At 48.8% G+C, this 16263-nt stretch overlaps 2 protein-coding genes across 4 annotated transcripts in view; one reads left to right on the top strand and one right to left on the bottom strand.

Annotated features, from left to right (window-relative positions):
• Positions 1–10646: 10646 nt before the first annotated feature.
• On the bottom strand, positions 10647–15503 carry CCDC177 (coiled-coil domain containing 177). The gene has a single exon (XM_071427154.1). It carries the CDS (start codon positions 15501–15503, stop codon positions 13605–13607), a length of 1899 nt encoding a protein of 632 aa, XP_071283255.1. The 3' UTR covers positions 10647–13604.
• SUSD6 (sushi domain containing 6) overlaps positions 15396–16263 on the top strand; it is a 93284-nt gene continuing 92416 nt past the window's right edge. Inside the window, exon 1 of one of the 3 annotated variants that reach the window (XM_071427165.1) lies at positions 15396–15535. The gene's annotated coding sequence lies outside the window, so the exon portion shown is untranslated. The remainder of the gene's footprint in view (positions 15536–16263) is intronic. The other 2 variants (XM_071427163.1, XM_071427164.1) reach the window with 2 other exon arrangements.

Genomic DNA, 16263 nt, shown 5'->3' on the forward strand with positions numbered 1-16263 from the left:
GTAGTAAAGCCATGACTTCAGCTCACGTTCTGGAGGCTGTGTGTGGAGAAATGTGAATTGTACAGAAGTGGGATGTGGGTACTTATCTTTAGATAGACAGCTGTGCCAAGGACAAATCAGATTTTACTTTATGGAATCTCCTTTCTCCTTAATCTTCAGAGATTTATTGAAAACAGCCTCTAATCTCTTCTGTTTGCTACAGACAAGTATGTTTTACCTACTTACCACAGGGTAAATTTAGTGCCATTCTTAATCTATGGCAAAAAAGGCTTGGGAACAGGATGTGTGGCATGTCATCTCTGGCATACATTGGGGATTTCTCCAGCTGCATTAGCTACTGCCTGGACCACAGCACATTGCTACATACAGCCAGCACAGACGCTGCAGGAGGCATTCAGGAGCAGCAGCTCGCTGGGGAGCACATGGGCTGGCAGGCCTGGCTGTGCACTGAGAGCCAGAGACAGAGGAGCTCCCAGGGGAAACCTGGCAAACCCAGCTGGCAGTGCCTGAGCAGGGGGAAGGAGAGGAACCAGGGTGCTTGGTGGGAGGGAGCCCATCTCACACAGCAGGCAGGATCTGGTACTACTAATGGGGAGAAGAAGGAAAGCAGTTGCTTAAAAGTTGCTTAAGTTGGAAAGCCAGGCCCTTAGACTTACTACTGGAAAGGCTAAATTTAATTGCATACATTTTCCAAGAACTATTTGTATCTAAACATATATAGGCCATTTTTTGGAGAAGATTAATTGTTATCCAGGCTAGGTGCTGTAACCTTTTGAGGCTGAAGGTTGGTGAATCCTCTGGAAGAGATGGACCTGTTTTTGGTGGCCATGCTGTCATCTGGAGCACGGTAGAAATGTAGAGAAGTCGTGATTAAAGTCTGCTTGTAGGGAGGAGGTAAAACTTAATGAAATGGAGAAACTAGTAAGTAGAGGTGCCAGGCTGGAGCTCCATGGGAGGAGAAAGCAGCTCATGCCATTCCCCAGCTGGCCTGGTGAACCTGTGCAGCCATTTCCCTTTCTGGGGAGCACCTTGTAGCTTGGTCAGAACAAGCTCTGGGTTGCATACCCAGCTGCATTTCACAGCCACATCCCTGTGGAGAGAAGCACACACAAGACAGCCAGAGCATTGCTTGATTTCCAGGTGGTTTCCCTTTCTCTCACATGTTTTAGAAGAGAAATGTGGTTTTTCTGAAGGGGTTGTGCACCTTTCTGCTATGGACAAAGTGATACTGAGGTTTGGATTGTGCTTTCTGCAGATCCTGGGGCTGCAGGGACAGTGGCCATAGGAGAGACACTGAGGAGAGGGCCCCTGGCAGACTGTAAGGTAGATGGCTCTCAATGCATGTCCCCCTGTCTCTGCTCTTGAGAGTCACTTAATGGAAGGAGATTTTTTGTTTTCCTAATGAAGAACAATATAGAAGACACATAACGTCAATTTCCCCAAAGGCAAAGAGAAATTCAGGTGGGAAAGTGAGGGGAGCCAAGGAGCAGCAGTTGAGTGGAAAATCTAAAGCTTTATTAGTGCTCTGTTTTCCACAGAGCACTGTGGGATGCTCTCTCCTTTGCCTGAGATAAGAGATGGAGAAAAGGGACTTTTATTTGCAGCTAGCTCATCCAGTTCCCTTGCACAGCAGCAGGTTATTTACTCTGCCTGCCTGCCCTGCCTGTGTCTCTGCTGTGCCTTAGCTGTTAGGTTGGAGGTGGGTGTATGGGAAGGGCTCTGATACCTGTGCCCTGTCCCAGGGGGATGAACAGCATGCACGTAACCTCAGTGAGCTCTTTGGAGGATCCACCAAGATTAATAGAGACAGACATCTCAGAGACAATCAGACCTTTCATGTTCTGAGCTAAAATAACAAAAAACATTTTTATTTTTGATGTATAGCTGAAGAACAGTGAAATTTGCTAAGATGTGTTAACCTTGTGCTTTAAGGTGGGAACTACTTCTCTCACATTCCACACCAGTGCTGCAGGAAGCATCTCATGGTGGGAAGATGAAGAAGAGCAGTGCCCCTGGCTGCAGTGTGGCCCTTGCTGTTCACAGGTAAGGCACGCAGACTTGGCAGGGTGTGAACGTTTCACAGACAAAAGGTAACAACCAGGGCCTTTAGGGAGCGGCTGGACTGCAAAAGGCAAGATGTACTGAGGGAGGTGAGAAAATGTCATTTGACTGCTTAGCTGTTTCTGAAAGGCACAACAAGGAAGATTTAGCAGACGTGTAATTTCAACCAGAGTCTTCAGGACCTTGACTCTTGTAGAGATGAGGATTCCTCCTCTGGAGTAGTATGTGACTGTCATGTATGTGACCATGAGGAAGTCACCTGGAGAGCTGCAAGCTATTTGTTTTACCCAGCTTTGGGTAGAGAGCGTCATTCTCTCAGCCTGTTTCTGTAATCTCAGTTTACACCTTTCCCTTCTATGAAAAGACACCACTCTTGGCAGCCAGCAGGGCAGAAGACCGTGGCTTATCCTGCCTGGCTGTGTGCAGAGGGTCCTGAGGCACTCACAGCAATGCTGTGGGACCTGATGCCCTCTGCTAGTGCCTACTAAGAACCTCACTTTGTAGCTCTCTGTGTCAGGAGTTTTTCTCACTCTCTTGTGGCAGCAGCAGACCTGAGCTCTCTATATTTAAGTCTCCAATGAAGAACTTTCCCCCCATAGGTGTGAGTTGCCCTCTCACAGCCCACAGCTGTGTAGTGAGCAGTGGGGCTGGCAGGCCCTGCAGCTCTGCCCTAACAGACCAGCTTACATGGGAAAAGGACTTCCCACCTTCTGCTGAAACTGATGTGTAGAATCTATGTCCTCTGAAACTGTATTTCTAGATATGTATGTTTTCCCCAAGGTCACTTCCCTTTTGGCCCAGTCTTAGTGCTCAGTTAGGTCTTCAGTCTCTTTAGTACACAGTGCCAAAAACATCTAGCCATCAAAACCTCTTGCTCTCAGAGGGACAGGTTTGGAATAAGAGGTGTTTAAGAGAGGGGGATGTATGTACCCAAAAATGAATACCATTTTTGTTGTGTTGGGGCAGGTGAGAAGAGTCATGCTGCACTTCCACAGCATCTTAGAGCACTATTACCCAGAAACAGCAATAAAACTGGCCTGTGGGCTGGCAATGACAGTTCAGTTCCTCATTTTGTTCCAAGCCCTGGCTGCGTTATCTGTCAGGAAGATAATTCCTTGACCTTGTGGTCAGAGGATGAGTGCTTTGCTTAGTGATTAAGCCACTGCAGTAGATAACATGCTGTGTTTAATCCTTTTGGTAGCTGGTCCTGGAGGGGGGCAGGAGGGGCTGCAAAAATACAGTGGCTTGCAATAGGTCTGGAGACCTCAGAAACGGTGGCAACAATGCAGAAACTGTGGCTATATGTGCCCATCCTCCTAAGTTAATTTGGTGGCAGGCTGGAAAACAACCAGTCTATCTAGGGCACTATTTTGTCCAGTGATAGAGCCATATGGTGCAAAAACCCCACAGTCGTCTGAGGGCTTAGGCATGTCAGAAATCAGGGAGTCCCTCTGCATACTGATCCTGTCTGCTCACTGGCACATATAAAAAGAAGGTTTATAATTATTTTCCCCTGCTGATGGGGGAAGGGACTCCTGAATAAACAACTAATCCTGCTGATTTGAACTGGGAAAGAATGAGATAGAACGTTTCCTGCTGCTTCAAAGCTGTGGCTGGGATAGGGCTGTGAAGCATGCAGCGGGCATGCTGGAATGCCCCACAAACCTGCCTTATTCCAAGCAAGTGCAGCAAATGCATCAGAGCATGGGTGCATGACCAGGTTTCAAGTTGTACAAACTGAGGGTTGAAGCCCACTCTTCCTGTGGTATTTAGGGTTCTGTCTGCAAGTGAAATCAGGGAGAGCTTTGACTGACAAGGTCTCACCTAGGAGGTTTCATCCCCACAGCCAGACTTCTGTCCCCTGCTTTTTGCTGTAATTCTCTTTCTTACCCCTGCCAGAGAAGGAGAAGATGGAGACACAAGCCCATATCCATCTTGCCAGTGAGGCACTATCATCCTTGAGGGAAGACCCTTGGCCTTTTTGAGCAAACCTCTCTTCCCAGGCTGTCACTGCATAGTTAAGGATTATGATTCCCCTTTAATCTGGCTTTTCCCTTTCACGAGGTTCCTGCTCTCTTTGGCAACAGCCCCAGCCTCAGATTACCTCTGGCTGTGGTGCCTCCTCTGTTGGGCACAGGAATGTGCTAGCTGTCACCATGTGCTTGCCCTTGGGCAATTGATCTCAGCAGGCAGGAACCAATTCCGGGCCGGGTCGGGTGGCTGAATCGAAATGGTTGATAACAAATAAAGGCAGGTATGGATTGGTCTTTGCAGAACACTGGCAGCCAGCAATCCAGTTCCCTAATGAGAACAGGACTATGGCCATGCTGTGGGTCTCGACCAAACCCTGGCAGTTTGATATTAAACTTGGCCTTTGAGGAAGAAAAAAACCAAACAACTTAAAAATAAAAATAAAATTTAAAACCCCAAAACCAAACAAACACCCCCCACAAAAACAACAACAAAACCCCAAAAAACCCCAAAACCAAAAAACTCCAAAAACCTAAACAAAAAAACCCAAAAAACCCAACCAAAAAAACCCCCAACACCCCTCCCCACTCCGCCCTTGCAAAAAAAAAAAAGAGCAGAATTAAAACAGTCTTTAGTCTTTAGTAGAAAGGTGTTTTTTTATCCTGTGGTCTTGAGATACTTACCTCTACTTAGCTCATCCTCCTGATCCTAGCACTGACACAGAGTAAAATCATTTTTCTGACAGCCCAGATTCAAATACTAAAAGAGGTGTTCCTCATCACCTTCTGCTTCACAGGAGAACCCTGGACACTCTTGGCTGCTGTCCTAGAGCCCAAAGGGAGGTGGTTTAGCTCAGGCTCCTTCCTAACATTGTGGGGTGCTGCCTGACAGATGCCTGGAGCAGCACCCATGCAGGCCTGGGGTAGAGGAAGCCACTGGGCTGGGGTGCTCCAGAAGGCATTTCTCTGCTGCTGTAATGCAGGAGCCTTCACCAGGAAGGAGACCTCAAAAATTCACAATTCATCCTGACTTTCATGTAGGGCCCCAATCTTATTTCCATTATTTTATACATTTGTTTAAGTCCTGTATGTGTTTATCCCAGGCTTCTCTTTTCCATCCTTACTCCCACCATTCATTCAGGATATGTTTCTTTGCTGTAGTGGTATGAGAGCCACCATAGCTGGAGATGTCCAGAACAGTTTCCCTACAATTTTCCACTCTGACCAGCCCTAACCCTTGTTGGGAAGCATCATTCCTTTCTCAACTGAGGTCCTAAGTACTTTCTACCATTCTTCATCCCTGAGGGTACCTAAAATGTGTGAAGCTGCTTGGCCACGTACATCTGTTGCATTAGACACATAAACCATGTCTCCTATGATTTTAGGGATATTTAAATAACTTGTTTTGTTATTTCTTTCTTCTTCAGACATTCTTTTATTTCCTCTGGGGAGTAATTTTGTGCCTCCAGTTTCCCCGTGGAAAAACTTATGCTAAAATTATTCTCCATACATCTGATGCATCGGCTCCCTGGCCATCGCTGCCTGTAGCTGGGGACACTGCAGTGCGTTGCCATGGAGAGGACTCAGACAGCATTACTGGGTCAGCAGGTACTGTACAGGGAGTTTTTACAGCCCTGGTGTCAGGATGGATGGGAAGGGCCTGTGGGTTCCAGGAGACTGCAAAAATTCCCCTGGTAGCTTACAGCAAGTTTTCTGTGCATTTGGGGACTCGCAGGCTGCGACTGAATCACGTGGCTGCTGCGTTATGATACAGTGGCTTTGCAGGGAGGGACCTGCAGCTTCCCAGAGACAGCAGGAGCGGCAAGAAATCTCTGGAGTAGCACAGCGCAGTCTGATCAGAGAAACTTAGAGGGGACAGTAGGTCTGGGTGTGAACATCATTGCCTTCAGGAATCTCTACTTCTACAATTTTTTTTGATGGAACCATAAGTAAAATGCATTGAAATACTTGATTCTGCAAACAGATTGTGCAGTTTTTTAAAAAATTGTAGGAATCACAGAAAACTTATGTTACAAGACAGAGTGCCTTCTGCCTGGAAAATATTAGGACTCACAGCATCCAAGTGATGTAAATTGGAGTGATAGCTACCATGAAAAGGGATATGGAGTATATCTAAAGCTAACCTAAGATGTCAGGTGCTCTAGTGTTGCATAAAGCCCTGAAGCTCTCAGCTTGCCTACCTGCCTACCGTTTTCTGAGAGGAGGCAGGTGAGCTCTGGTTTACTGAAACAATCCTCCCTGGCTTTACTTCCTCCTGAGCAGCAGTAGGTGAAACTGATAACAGAAAAAGCAACATCATGACGCATACCTGTTACAACATACCTAGAATCCCTGTCATGACAGGTCATGCAGACCTTTATGAGCTAGGTAGGAGTTTACTGGTAGGGTCCAGGTCAGAAGGAGAAGCTGGTGATACAATGGATGTATCTTAGGATGCCAGCCTGCCCCAGAGCACCTGTGCATGATGTGATGCTGATTGCAGAAAGGAAAGCTTCCCTCTCAGGCAAGAAGGGACACCGCTTCCCATGCCATCCCAAGCATGCCATCCCAAGCATTGGTCTAAGTGGGGAGGGCAACAGCTAAGCACTTCCACTGGGGCTGTTAATGCTTGCCCTGTTCATGGTACTGTCTGAGAGAGCAATGCAGGGAAAGTAAATTAGCAGCGGTGTTTGATAATTAAAAATAAAACAGTAGCATCCTTTTGCTGTGCCACAACACCCCAGTTCTTCTGTAGGTTTTCAATCTACTGCACCCAAAGCCTAGATTCAGATTGTTCTTGTAGTTGCTTGTGCACAGACATGCCCCAGTTTAAGAAAGAACAGGGCAATTTAGTTTTCTTGAAGCCTCTGCAGACATGTGGAGACTTGGCTGCACCCTATGGTCAGTTACCTAGCTGCAGGCAATGGGAGCAGGAGCCTCGGGATCAAATTGGGACACAAGGACATCTTGACAACTTCAGGTGGAAGCTGAAAATGGTGGAGAGGCTCCTAGACTGTGTGGATGAGGGCTGCTGAAATTCCCTGGTGAGAACAAAGTACCACTCTTCCATCAGGGTTCATGTCAGATGTGGACCAAGTCCATCCAGGATGGCTGTGCAGTGGTCCCTCTATAGTGAAATGGTGCCTGTTCATGGATCTCACATTCTCCTTGAAATCTGAAGAAATAGCTGTTCCTGGGAGGTAAACATGAAGCCTGTCTTGTCCGCATGTACAGGAGACAGGTGTATAAGTAGCAAAGCTTGTGAACAGAGTGGTCCCCTCCTAGGGTCTAAGAAATTGCATGCAATGTGGCACTTAACAAAACCTTCACCTGCTGGGATAATATGTTTTTTTCAGGAGGGAAAGAAAAATGGCTTTCAGCTTTAACTAGCCATCTGTATTTTGTGCTCCCTTCCTCATTTATTTTCCTACCTCTTATAAATCATGAAATAATTGTCAAAAATAGCACAGCTTACTTTGGAGGTGATTAAAAAAGAGATTAAATTATCACATCACCCTCCTACAAACCAAAACATTCCCAATAGTGTCCAACAGACAAAGAGACAAATCTCTTACTCCCAACTGTTTAACTTACTATCTGACAAAGTACTTCTGTGCCAGCTGCTCTTCCCCTCAGCTGCACTGAGCTGCTTAAGCAGACACTGCTTTGTAAACACCCAGGAACACAGTGTCCAGCACCAGGGTATTGACAAATTTGTCACCCAGTCTAAAAATATCAGCTGATATGTGACCCTCCCATCCCATTGCGTTGGGTACTGCTCAGGCAGGAGGAAATTTCCACCAAGCTCTTGAAAGCATAAGCTCTGCCAAGCCACTGTGATTTACATAAATAATGAAAAGTTTAATATATCTAGACTGTATTCACTCCTGGAATAACTCTGCTGGCCCTAGAGAGGTAACTAATGGGATGAACTGGGTCCTGTAAGTTTAATGTGCTGAAAGAAAGTGTTATTGTATGCTGTCACATAGAGATCTAAGTGATTCTACCTAGCCAGGATGCTATAAGGATACTCAGTCCATGTTTACTCATTCATTTAACATTTCCATCTGTAGCTCCTGCCCATTTCTGCTAATGCACCTTCCTCTCACCCTGCTCCTGTCCTGGGCTCCCAGTGCAGCCTTACATAACCTTCAGACCCTCTTCCTCCACCCCCCTATTTAAAAGTGTTTCAGAGTTTGGAGACAATGCCCAGAAGTGGTGGCTGGTGGTTTAAAACCTTTATCCTCCATGAAGCACCAGCTGCAGATCAGGAGTCAGGGGAGCTGCCACAGCAGGGGCACAGGGATATCCCTCCACTGCAACCAGATGAGGTCAATTAGAGGACTGCATGGGGATTAGGGAGGACGTGAGTGAGAGCTCCAGCTAGATCAGGGAGGCCAACATGGCCTAGGGCAAATCACATCAGTTCTTTCTGCTTCAGTTTGCTTGTACTTAGGCTGGGGGCGATAACTGGTTTACCTCACAGCCAGGTCCTGAGATTAGATGCAGGGAGCTGTGTAAAGCACATAAGAACAAAACAGCACTGGCAGTTTGGTTTTGTAATACAGGGTGATTCTTACTGCCAGAGTGGTTTTGCAATGCAGAGGATTTCTGAATGGCAGGGATGCAGGAGATGAGTGCAAAGTTACCAGAGAAAGACTTGCGTCCTTTCAGACTAGAATCTTACAGTAACAAGGTAATGTTTCACAGTAAAGATGCATGCTCAAAGAATGGGCTAAGGACAAAGAAGTCAGGCCTAGAAACGAATTTTTTTCAGGACCTACTGTTAAGAGGCATGTGGGATGTGGGGCATATTCCATTATGAAGGCTCTGAAGACTGGCCTCCCTATAGTGCTGGGTGGTCTCCATGAATGAAGAATCTCTTTCCAGGTATCTTGGGTTGGAAGAGTTTTGCATTTTTTTTCTTGTTCCCAGTGTTTTCTCTTCAAACAATCACCTAGTAATATCTCACCAAAAGGAGGGCAGAGCTGCTGCCTGCCCAGAAGCCAGAAGCATTATGATTTTCTTACCCTGCCTCTGTATTGGCTCTTCAGAGTGGGTGGCAAGCTACTTGCTTGCCAAGAACTTGTGGGGCTGCACTCCCCCAAGTAGTTGTATTAGAGCTCCATCAGCCCCCTGTACTGCACTGCAAAGCAGGTGTCTTGGGGCTGACTTCCAGAAGGACTGGGCTAAGCCAGTGTCTTCCTCTTCTTTGCCTATGACAGCCTTCTTTTACAACTATGCAGGCTCAGTCCAATCCTAACAAACTATATTCCCTTGGAGCAGCAAAGCATTAGAGCTTACACTGGATTGCTTTGAAGGGAGCCTGTGTGATCTGAGAACACATCACAGAGCACCTCCCAGAGCACCTCTGCTCTCCTGGATGTAGTGGCTGCTCTACTAAGCAGCACAGTCTCAGGTTCACAGAGCAGAACTACGTGTGAAGACACCAGTTACCATCTGTAATGTGCTGCATCTAACTTGCTTTGTATCTCATCCTTACATCTCCCTGCATCTTCTTTAAAACAAAACCCCAACAAGACCAAAAAAAGCCCAAACCAAAAAAACCTCATGTTTGAAATGGCATTTCAACTACTACATTTTTGTCTTTACCTGCAGAAGAACGCCCACAGCTGAAAGCAAGTCTTTCTTTGATGCAACAACTGTGGCAATGAGAAGCCATCCTCAGGTAAAATATAACAAGCCAGGCTATGTATTGCAAATACCATTGCCCACACCTCCCTGTCTGGCCTTGGCTTAATAAGGACATGTAGATGTCTTTAACTAAGTCCCCTATCAAACCTGTGAGCACTGCATATTCAGCATTTTCTTAGCAAACGGAATTCCCCTGGCATCAGGAGAAATTTTAGCAAAGAATGAGTCTGCAGCTCCACAGCATTCTAAGAGGAAAATAGATAACCAAGGTGAGAAATCGAATCCTCTTACGCACGTGGAGAAAGAACTTAATATAAACTGGCTTAAAATTTACCTTGCAAAATATTAACCAGTGGTGGTGCAGCTGCTCCTCCTAATAGCTTTTAGACCTATCTGCCAAATTCAGCCTTCACAGAGAGAATGCGATTTAGTGATGAATTTTATGTGAAGAGGAAGCACACAGGTAAGATTGCTGGCACTCTCTCTGGCACTGAAGGGCTCCAGTTTCAGCCCAGATGCCATTAAAGCCTAGACAATCCACATAAACAAGAATTTCTAAAGATGCAAAATGTGTTCCATTGTGTTCCAAAATTCCTCCAGAGGTCAGCCAAAAGAAACTGCTCTTTAGTCAGTGCTTCTCCTCCATGTTGATTGCTTTTTTAGTTCTCCCTAACCTGCAGCTCAATTGCAAAAATACCAAATAAGCCCCATCTAAAAGGGCCATACTTTTTACATGTGACCCATGGTTTAACTTCTGTTCCTACAGAAATCCAGCAGTAGAATTCCTTCTCAAATAAACAAAAGCATAAGCAGACCTGAGAAATACCTCATGCCTCCATCCAAACTGCTGACTTAAATTTTCCATGCTGCAATTTTAAACTCATAAAATTCACTGAATTTCATGGACTTAGGACTTAAACCACTACAGAAATAAAAAATATCCATACACAGATCAGTGTCTTTTGAAAAAAAATATTTTTTCTCAGATTGCACATTCAAAACTTGAGCTGTACACTGCACAGTAGAGGAACACTAGTTTGCCAATCCAATTACCTTCATGTAGGTTTGTGTTGATTAGTTCAGCTGTAGCCCCAAGGTGTCAAATTCAGTCAGCAGCAAGAGATGGACCCCAGGTGTAATTACAGTCAGCGGCCAAGACATGTCTCCTGGGCTGCAGAATGTTCTCCGTCTGGAAATGCCCTTGTCAGAGGGAGGTTTGGACAGTCTTCAGGTAGATTGCAGTAGAGCTTTAGGGAAAACATGCTCCTCCAGCTAGAGGCTGCCTGCTCATTCACCCATCACCATTTGCCTTCTTTCCACTGTTTCCCATCTCTCCCCCTTGTCCCTCTGCTAAATTTAAATTAACCAAGCAGTGAATTTCAACCCCAGTGCAACGACACAGGAAGCAAAACCCTTCATATATGTGCTGGCAGGCTTTCTCTCCAGCCCCAAGGGCTACAAATCAGATGAAACATTGGCTATGCTGGAGTCACTGCAGGTTTATCCCAACTCTAGTGCTGTGAGGGAGCAAGGGCAGTTTTGCAGTGGCTGGATTTGAGCCACTGACCATCTCTTTTCTAGGTCTTTGCAGATACGAGGGCACACACAAATCACTGAGGCACGGACAACATGTGAAGTCTGTGTTTTCTCAGGACCTTGTCCAGTGTTAGAACAGGATTTGTTTCACTGTTCTAATTGCTGCCTTGAGGATGAGGATAAGGGGATAGCCTCCCTGCTGGAAACACTAATGCAGCTGTCCTTTCCACAGTTACCAGATTTGGGTGTTAATGCTTTTCACTGAGGGATGTTTTACTTTAATAACCACTCAAATAAATAAATAAATAAATACATACATACATAAATAAATATTACTTTGTATTTTATAAGCAACATTTGTCCAAAGTCTTTGAAGTGCTTTGCCAATCAGAGTCTTACTATTTCCTGTGAGTCCCAGGAGCCCAACTCTGCTTCCGTTTATATCAACAGGAGCAGGTCCAGCCTCTGAGGACTTGCCTGGCATTACACAGTGAGCCAATGACTGACAGAGCAAACACTGCTCAGGTGCCCTAATTACTACTTTCATGCTGCCTGCCCTTAACACCACCAATCATACTTTGATTCAAAGATCAAATCTTATAAAAATAAAAAAAAATACCTATGTCTTAATTTTCAACACTGTGTAATGTCTCTAACCTTGCAGGGCATCAGTGTATTTGGTCTATTGTTAGTGTTCATTTAATAATTTCTTTAAAGCCTTCTAGGAGGGCTCTGACCCGCTGTTACCTCCTGGGAAATTCTGGTAAGCAATCTATGCATGCTAGACTGCATGTCTGTGCCATATGTCAACCCTCTCCTGGCTGTCTCTTCTACTATGTTCTATGTCAGAGACATCCGCAAAGAAACGAGATCCTGTCTCTTCTTGGTGCTTCTCCGCCATGCTCCAGGTCTGACTGCTATCACCAGAGCAACCCAATCTGGCGTCACAGATGGTGGAACGAGAGCTGATGCTGCCCGGAGCCAGAAAAAACCAAACCAAAGTGCCTGCTTCAGATGTGTGCTTACAACTCCAACTCAACAAAGAGTACATGTGGAAACCTGGAGCAGAATGCTGTTGTACTTGAATGCTGTACACAGGGCACAGGTAGGTTTTTCACATTTCTGGTGCATTTAATTGCAGAAGAACTTAGTTCCCCCTAAATAGTATTGAGTTAGCTCTTATAAAAAAGACATGATCCTCATCTAAGAGAATCTGTAATGTACCTTATTTTGTGCATCTACTCTTTCTTGTGCTCTATATAAGAATACAACTCTTAGCACCAGTGGCAGAGAAATGCTGCCCTGCTCAGTAGACACTGATAAGAGCTGGGCGAACGTGTCATTGTATGCAGCTCATGAGAACTATAAGGCTGGAACCCTGGAGAACATCTGGTCCAACCTCCCACTCCAGATAGGGCAAATTGGATAAGGTGGATGAGGATCTTCTTGAGTTTTGAGAATTCCTAAGGGTGGTGATTTCCATTTACAAGTGACCTCTGTGTTTCCCCAGAAGTCCAGATTCCACAGGTTCATTCATTTTTATATCTTAATGAACAAGTGGCTTGTGTGGATGCTTGTCAGTTTGTAGACTATCCACAAATTTCTCTCCTTTTCTCCCTCCTCTAAAAGAAAAGAAGGAATTCTATGGATGTTTGTAAGAGAAACTTCAAAAGGAGGAGGAGGGGTGAAGATACCTTGGGAGGGGTAACAGCAAAAAAGAAATTGTGTTTGCGAGCACTTTCAGACAGCTTCTGCCCAGCTCTGATCATGATGTCTACTTACATGGCCTTGATCTGTGCTTTCCCTAGCTTGGTACTGGCACCAGCCAAGGGGCACCCAGGTATATGGCATTCTGTACTCCAGCCTTCCTCACCTTCAGCATGGGATTGCAGCAGCATTGAAAATGCAGTCCTGTACCTTAAACCAAACTGCCCGTCACTCCAGGCAGAATCAGCTGGGGTGGTTTTGGTTTTTATTCAGCAGGCTCTAGTAGTCAGCAACCTCTGTTTGCATTTCCCGCTGGAGAGTGCAGCTGTAGTCATCTCTGTAAACAATCAATCAGTGACTCAGAGGCTTCAAGCAGATTTTGCAGCCCTCTCTGAAAAAAATGCATGTGCTTGTGGGGTGGAGGAGAGAAAAACTTGCTTCCCCTCTGTAAAGATGACAAGGTCAGTCTTTAAAACACACCCAGAATGCAAAATGTATTTAAAACAGGATGTGAAATAGCTGCCACATTTTTGTGCGGTACCCTGCTCCCCCAAAATACGAAATTAGGGTGGATGTTGGTTTTCGTTGTTTTTTAAATGCTCATGCCAAGGAGCTTTCTGTCACATTATGATGGACAACCAGTGGTGCATCCTCACTCATCCATGACAAGATCTTTCATTTCTTACTAAGTTGAGCATGCAGTTCTGCTTCGAAGGCCATCTTGTCAAAGGTGCGCATGTTTGTCTCCTCCCGCACCTTTTCCCGCACATGGAAGGATGCTCGAGCAACAGACCTGGCATTTTCTAAGACAGTCTTCTTCTCCTTGAAGATCTGCTCACTTCTCTCCAGCTTCCTCTCTATAGAGAGGAGAATTTCCCTGCGCCGTAAGTCCTCGTACTGTTCCACCTTTTGCTTGTTCATCTTCTGCACTTTTTCCTTTTCCAGACGGCTCAAGACCACTTTGCGGGCTTTTTCTTGGACAGCCTCTTCGGCCACCTGGGCAGCATGCTGGAGCTTTCTCTCTGTCTCTCTAGCCAGTGCTTCCAAATGCTCCTTCTGTTCTCTTTCCTTCTTCTCTGCTGCCAGTTTAGCTCTCTGGATCTGCATGTCCTCACGCCTGGCCTTCTCCCTCAGCTCCTGGTTCCTCTTCTCCACAAGCTGCTCGTAGTTCTCCTGAGCCTTTGTCAAACTCATCTTCAGGGATGCCTTCAGCATTTCCTTCTCTTCTGCCTCCTGCTTGGCCAGTTCCTTGAGCAAGGCCTCATGCTTCAGCTTCTCTGCTTGGTTGAACAGTCTCTTTTCCTTCTGCAGCTGCACCTCCTTTTTCAGCCTCTTCTGAGCAGCTGTGGACAGCTTCTCTTGCAGGAGCTGCTCCTCTCGCTCCTGGTGCTCCTTCTTGACCTCTTCCTTTGCCTTCAGGTTGAGCTCCTGATGGAGTTTTTTCTGCTTGTCCTCCTTGATGGCCCTCTCCAGCCTCTCCCTCCGCAGCCGCTCCTGCTTCTCCGCTTGCTCCCGCCACCTCTCCTCGCATACCAGGAGCTGCTTCTGCTTCATCAGGGCAGCTTCCTCCTGCTCCTGGTTCAGTCTCCCTCTCCGCTTTTCCACCTGGCTCTCCCACATCCGCTGACCCTGCAGGAGGGCCCTTTGCTTCTCCTTCTCCTCCTGCTCCTTCCGCTGCTCAGCCAGGCGCCGCTGGCTGTCCCACTGCAGGTGAGCTGCCTGCCGCTGCTCTCGCAGGAGGTTGGCCTCCTGGTGCTTGGCGATCATCAGTGCCGCGATCTTCTTGTCCCTCTCTGGCACCTCTGAGAGACCCTTCTTCCTCTTCACCTCCCTGACGATCCTCTCGACTCTCTGGGCAGTCTGTGGTGAGTGGCTGAGGTCGCCCAGGCTGAAGCTGCGCCCCAGCAGAGTCCCATTGGCGGCGGCTACCCCCCGACCCCGGCCGCACACCTTGCCCCCGCGCTCCCGCAGGCTCTCCCCGCTGTAGGACGACGAAGCGCCCGACTCAGAGGAGGTCTTGCCCCAGCTACCCTCGCGGCGCTTCTGCAAGGAGTCCAGGGAGTGGCTCTTGCCCTTGGCACCCCTCGATGCCCTGGCCTTCCCCCCGCCATGGGTCCGGGGCCCGCCGGCAGCTGCGGCCGCAGCCCGGGAGGAGACACGGGCGGCGGGCGAAGGCGGCAGGCTGCCGAGGGGCCCGAGGATCCGCCTCTTCTCCTCCCGGATAATCCTCTCCCGCTCCTCCCGGCACTGCTGCAGCTTGCGGCGGCGCTCCCGCTCGTAGGCCTCGTAGAGGCCGGCGGCCACCCGCATGGAGCGCCCGGGCGCCTCTCTCAGCAGGTCCCCCAGCGCCCGCGGCAGCAGCTCCACGGGCCGCACAGCGCAGCGGGCGCAGGCCTCCAGCGACCGCGGGCTGGTCAGCACGTACCGGCTGCCCTCCGCCGCCGCGCAGTCGAAGTTGTACAGGTCCAGGTGCAGCAGCGGCGACTGCTCTCCAGGACGGGCCGGCTCTCCCCCCGCCGCCCCCCCGGGCGCCGGGCAGGGCTGCGGGGGAGGCTCGGCCGGCGGCTCCACCATGGCTCGGCCTGCGGGGCAGAGAGCGGCGGCGGGTGAGCGGGCGGGCAGCGGGCGCACAGACCCCTTTGTGTCCCCGGGGCAGGGGCGAGGAGCGGCTGGGAGGGGGCGGCGAGGTGCGCACCGGGGGTGCCTGGGCTGGGCTGCGTTTGTGCAGGAAAGGGGCAGGTCGCGGCCGGTGTTGGGCACGGAGGGGCAGTGTCCGGGGGCGGGGGTGCCCGGGGCGGAGAGCCGTGTTTGGGCGGTCGGGCACAGGGGCGTGGTGCGGGAGTCTTCGGGATGCGCGGGTTGTGAGCGCGGGGGCGTTTGGGGTGACGGGGGTCGTTCAGGGTCCTCCGGCAAGTTCGGGCAGTGGGCGCAGAATTGTTCGGCAAGGAACGGGGATGCTGGGAGGTGCACGGGGTGCGTCTGGGCCGGGAGGGCAGTCTGGGCTGGGGGTAGTCAGGCTATAAGGATGCTGTAGGTGCGCTGGGCTTGGCGGACTGGCGGACGAGAGTGTCCGCGCGTGAATGGGTGAACGGAGAAAGGGATGCCGGGGGGTGTCAGGCAGGGCTGGCAGCGGGACCGAGACCTACTCCCGGGCCGGGGGTGTCAGACAGGGCTGGCAGCGGGACCGAGACCTACTCCCGGGCCGCGGCGCAAGACGGAGCCCCCCGCCCGCCCCGGTTCCCCGCGGCACTCACCGGGCGGGCGCGGCCGCAGCCCCGCTCTTTGTCTCGGTGCCGGCGGCCTCGGGGATCAGGCGGGCGGCGGCGGCGGCTCG

Source organism: Agelaius tricolor, unplaced genomic scaffold (genome assembly GCF_023055355.1).
Source record: "Agelaius tricolor isolate 1412-34295 unplaced genomic scaffold, bAgeTri1.0.p SCAF_5, whole genome shotgun sequence".
Classification (NCBI taxonomy): Eukaryota; Metazoa; Chordata; class Aves; order Passeriformes; family Icteridae; genus Agelaius; species Agelaius tricolor.

What these genes read in the sequence shown, in the direction of transcription:
- CCDC177 (XM_071427154.1), bottom strand. Translation starts at nt 15,503, where the DNA reads ATGGTGGAGCCGCCGGCCGAGCCTCCCCCGCAGCCCTGCCCGGCGCCC.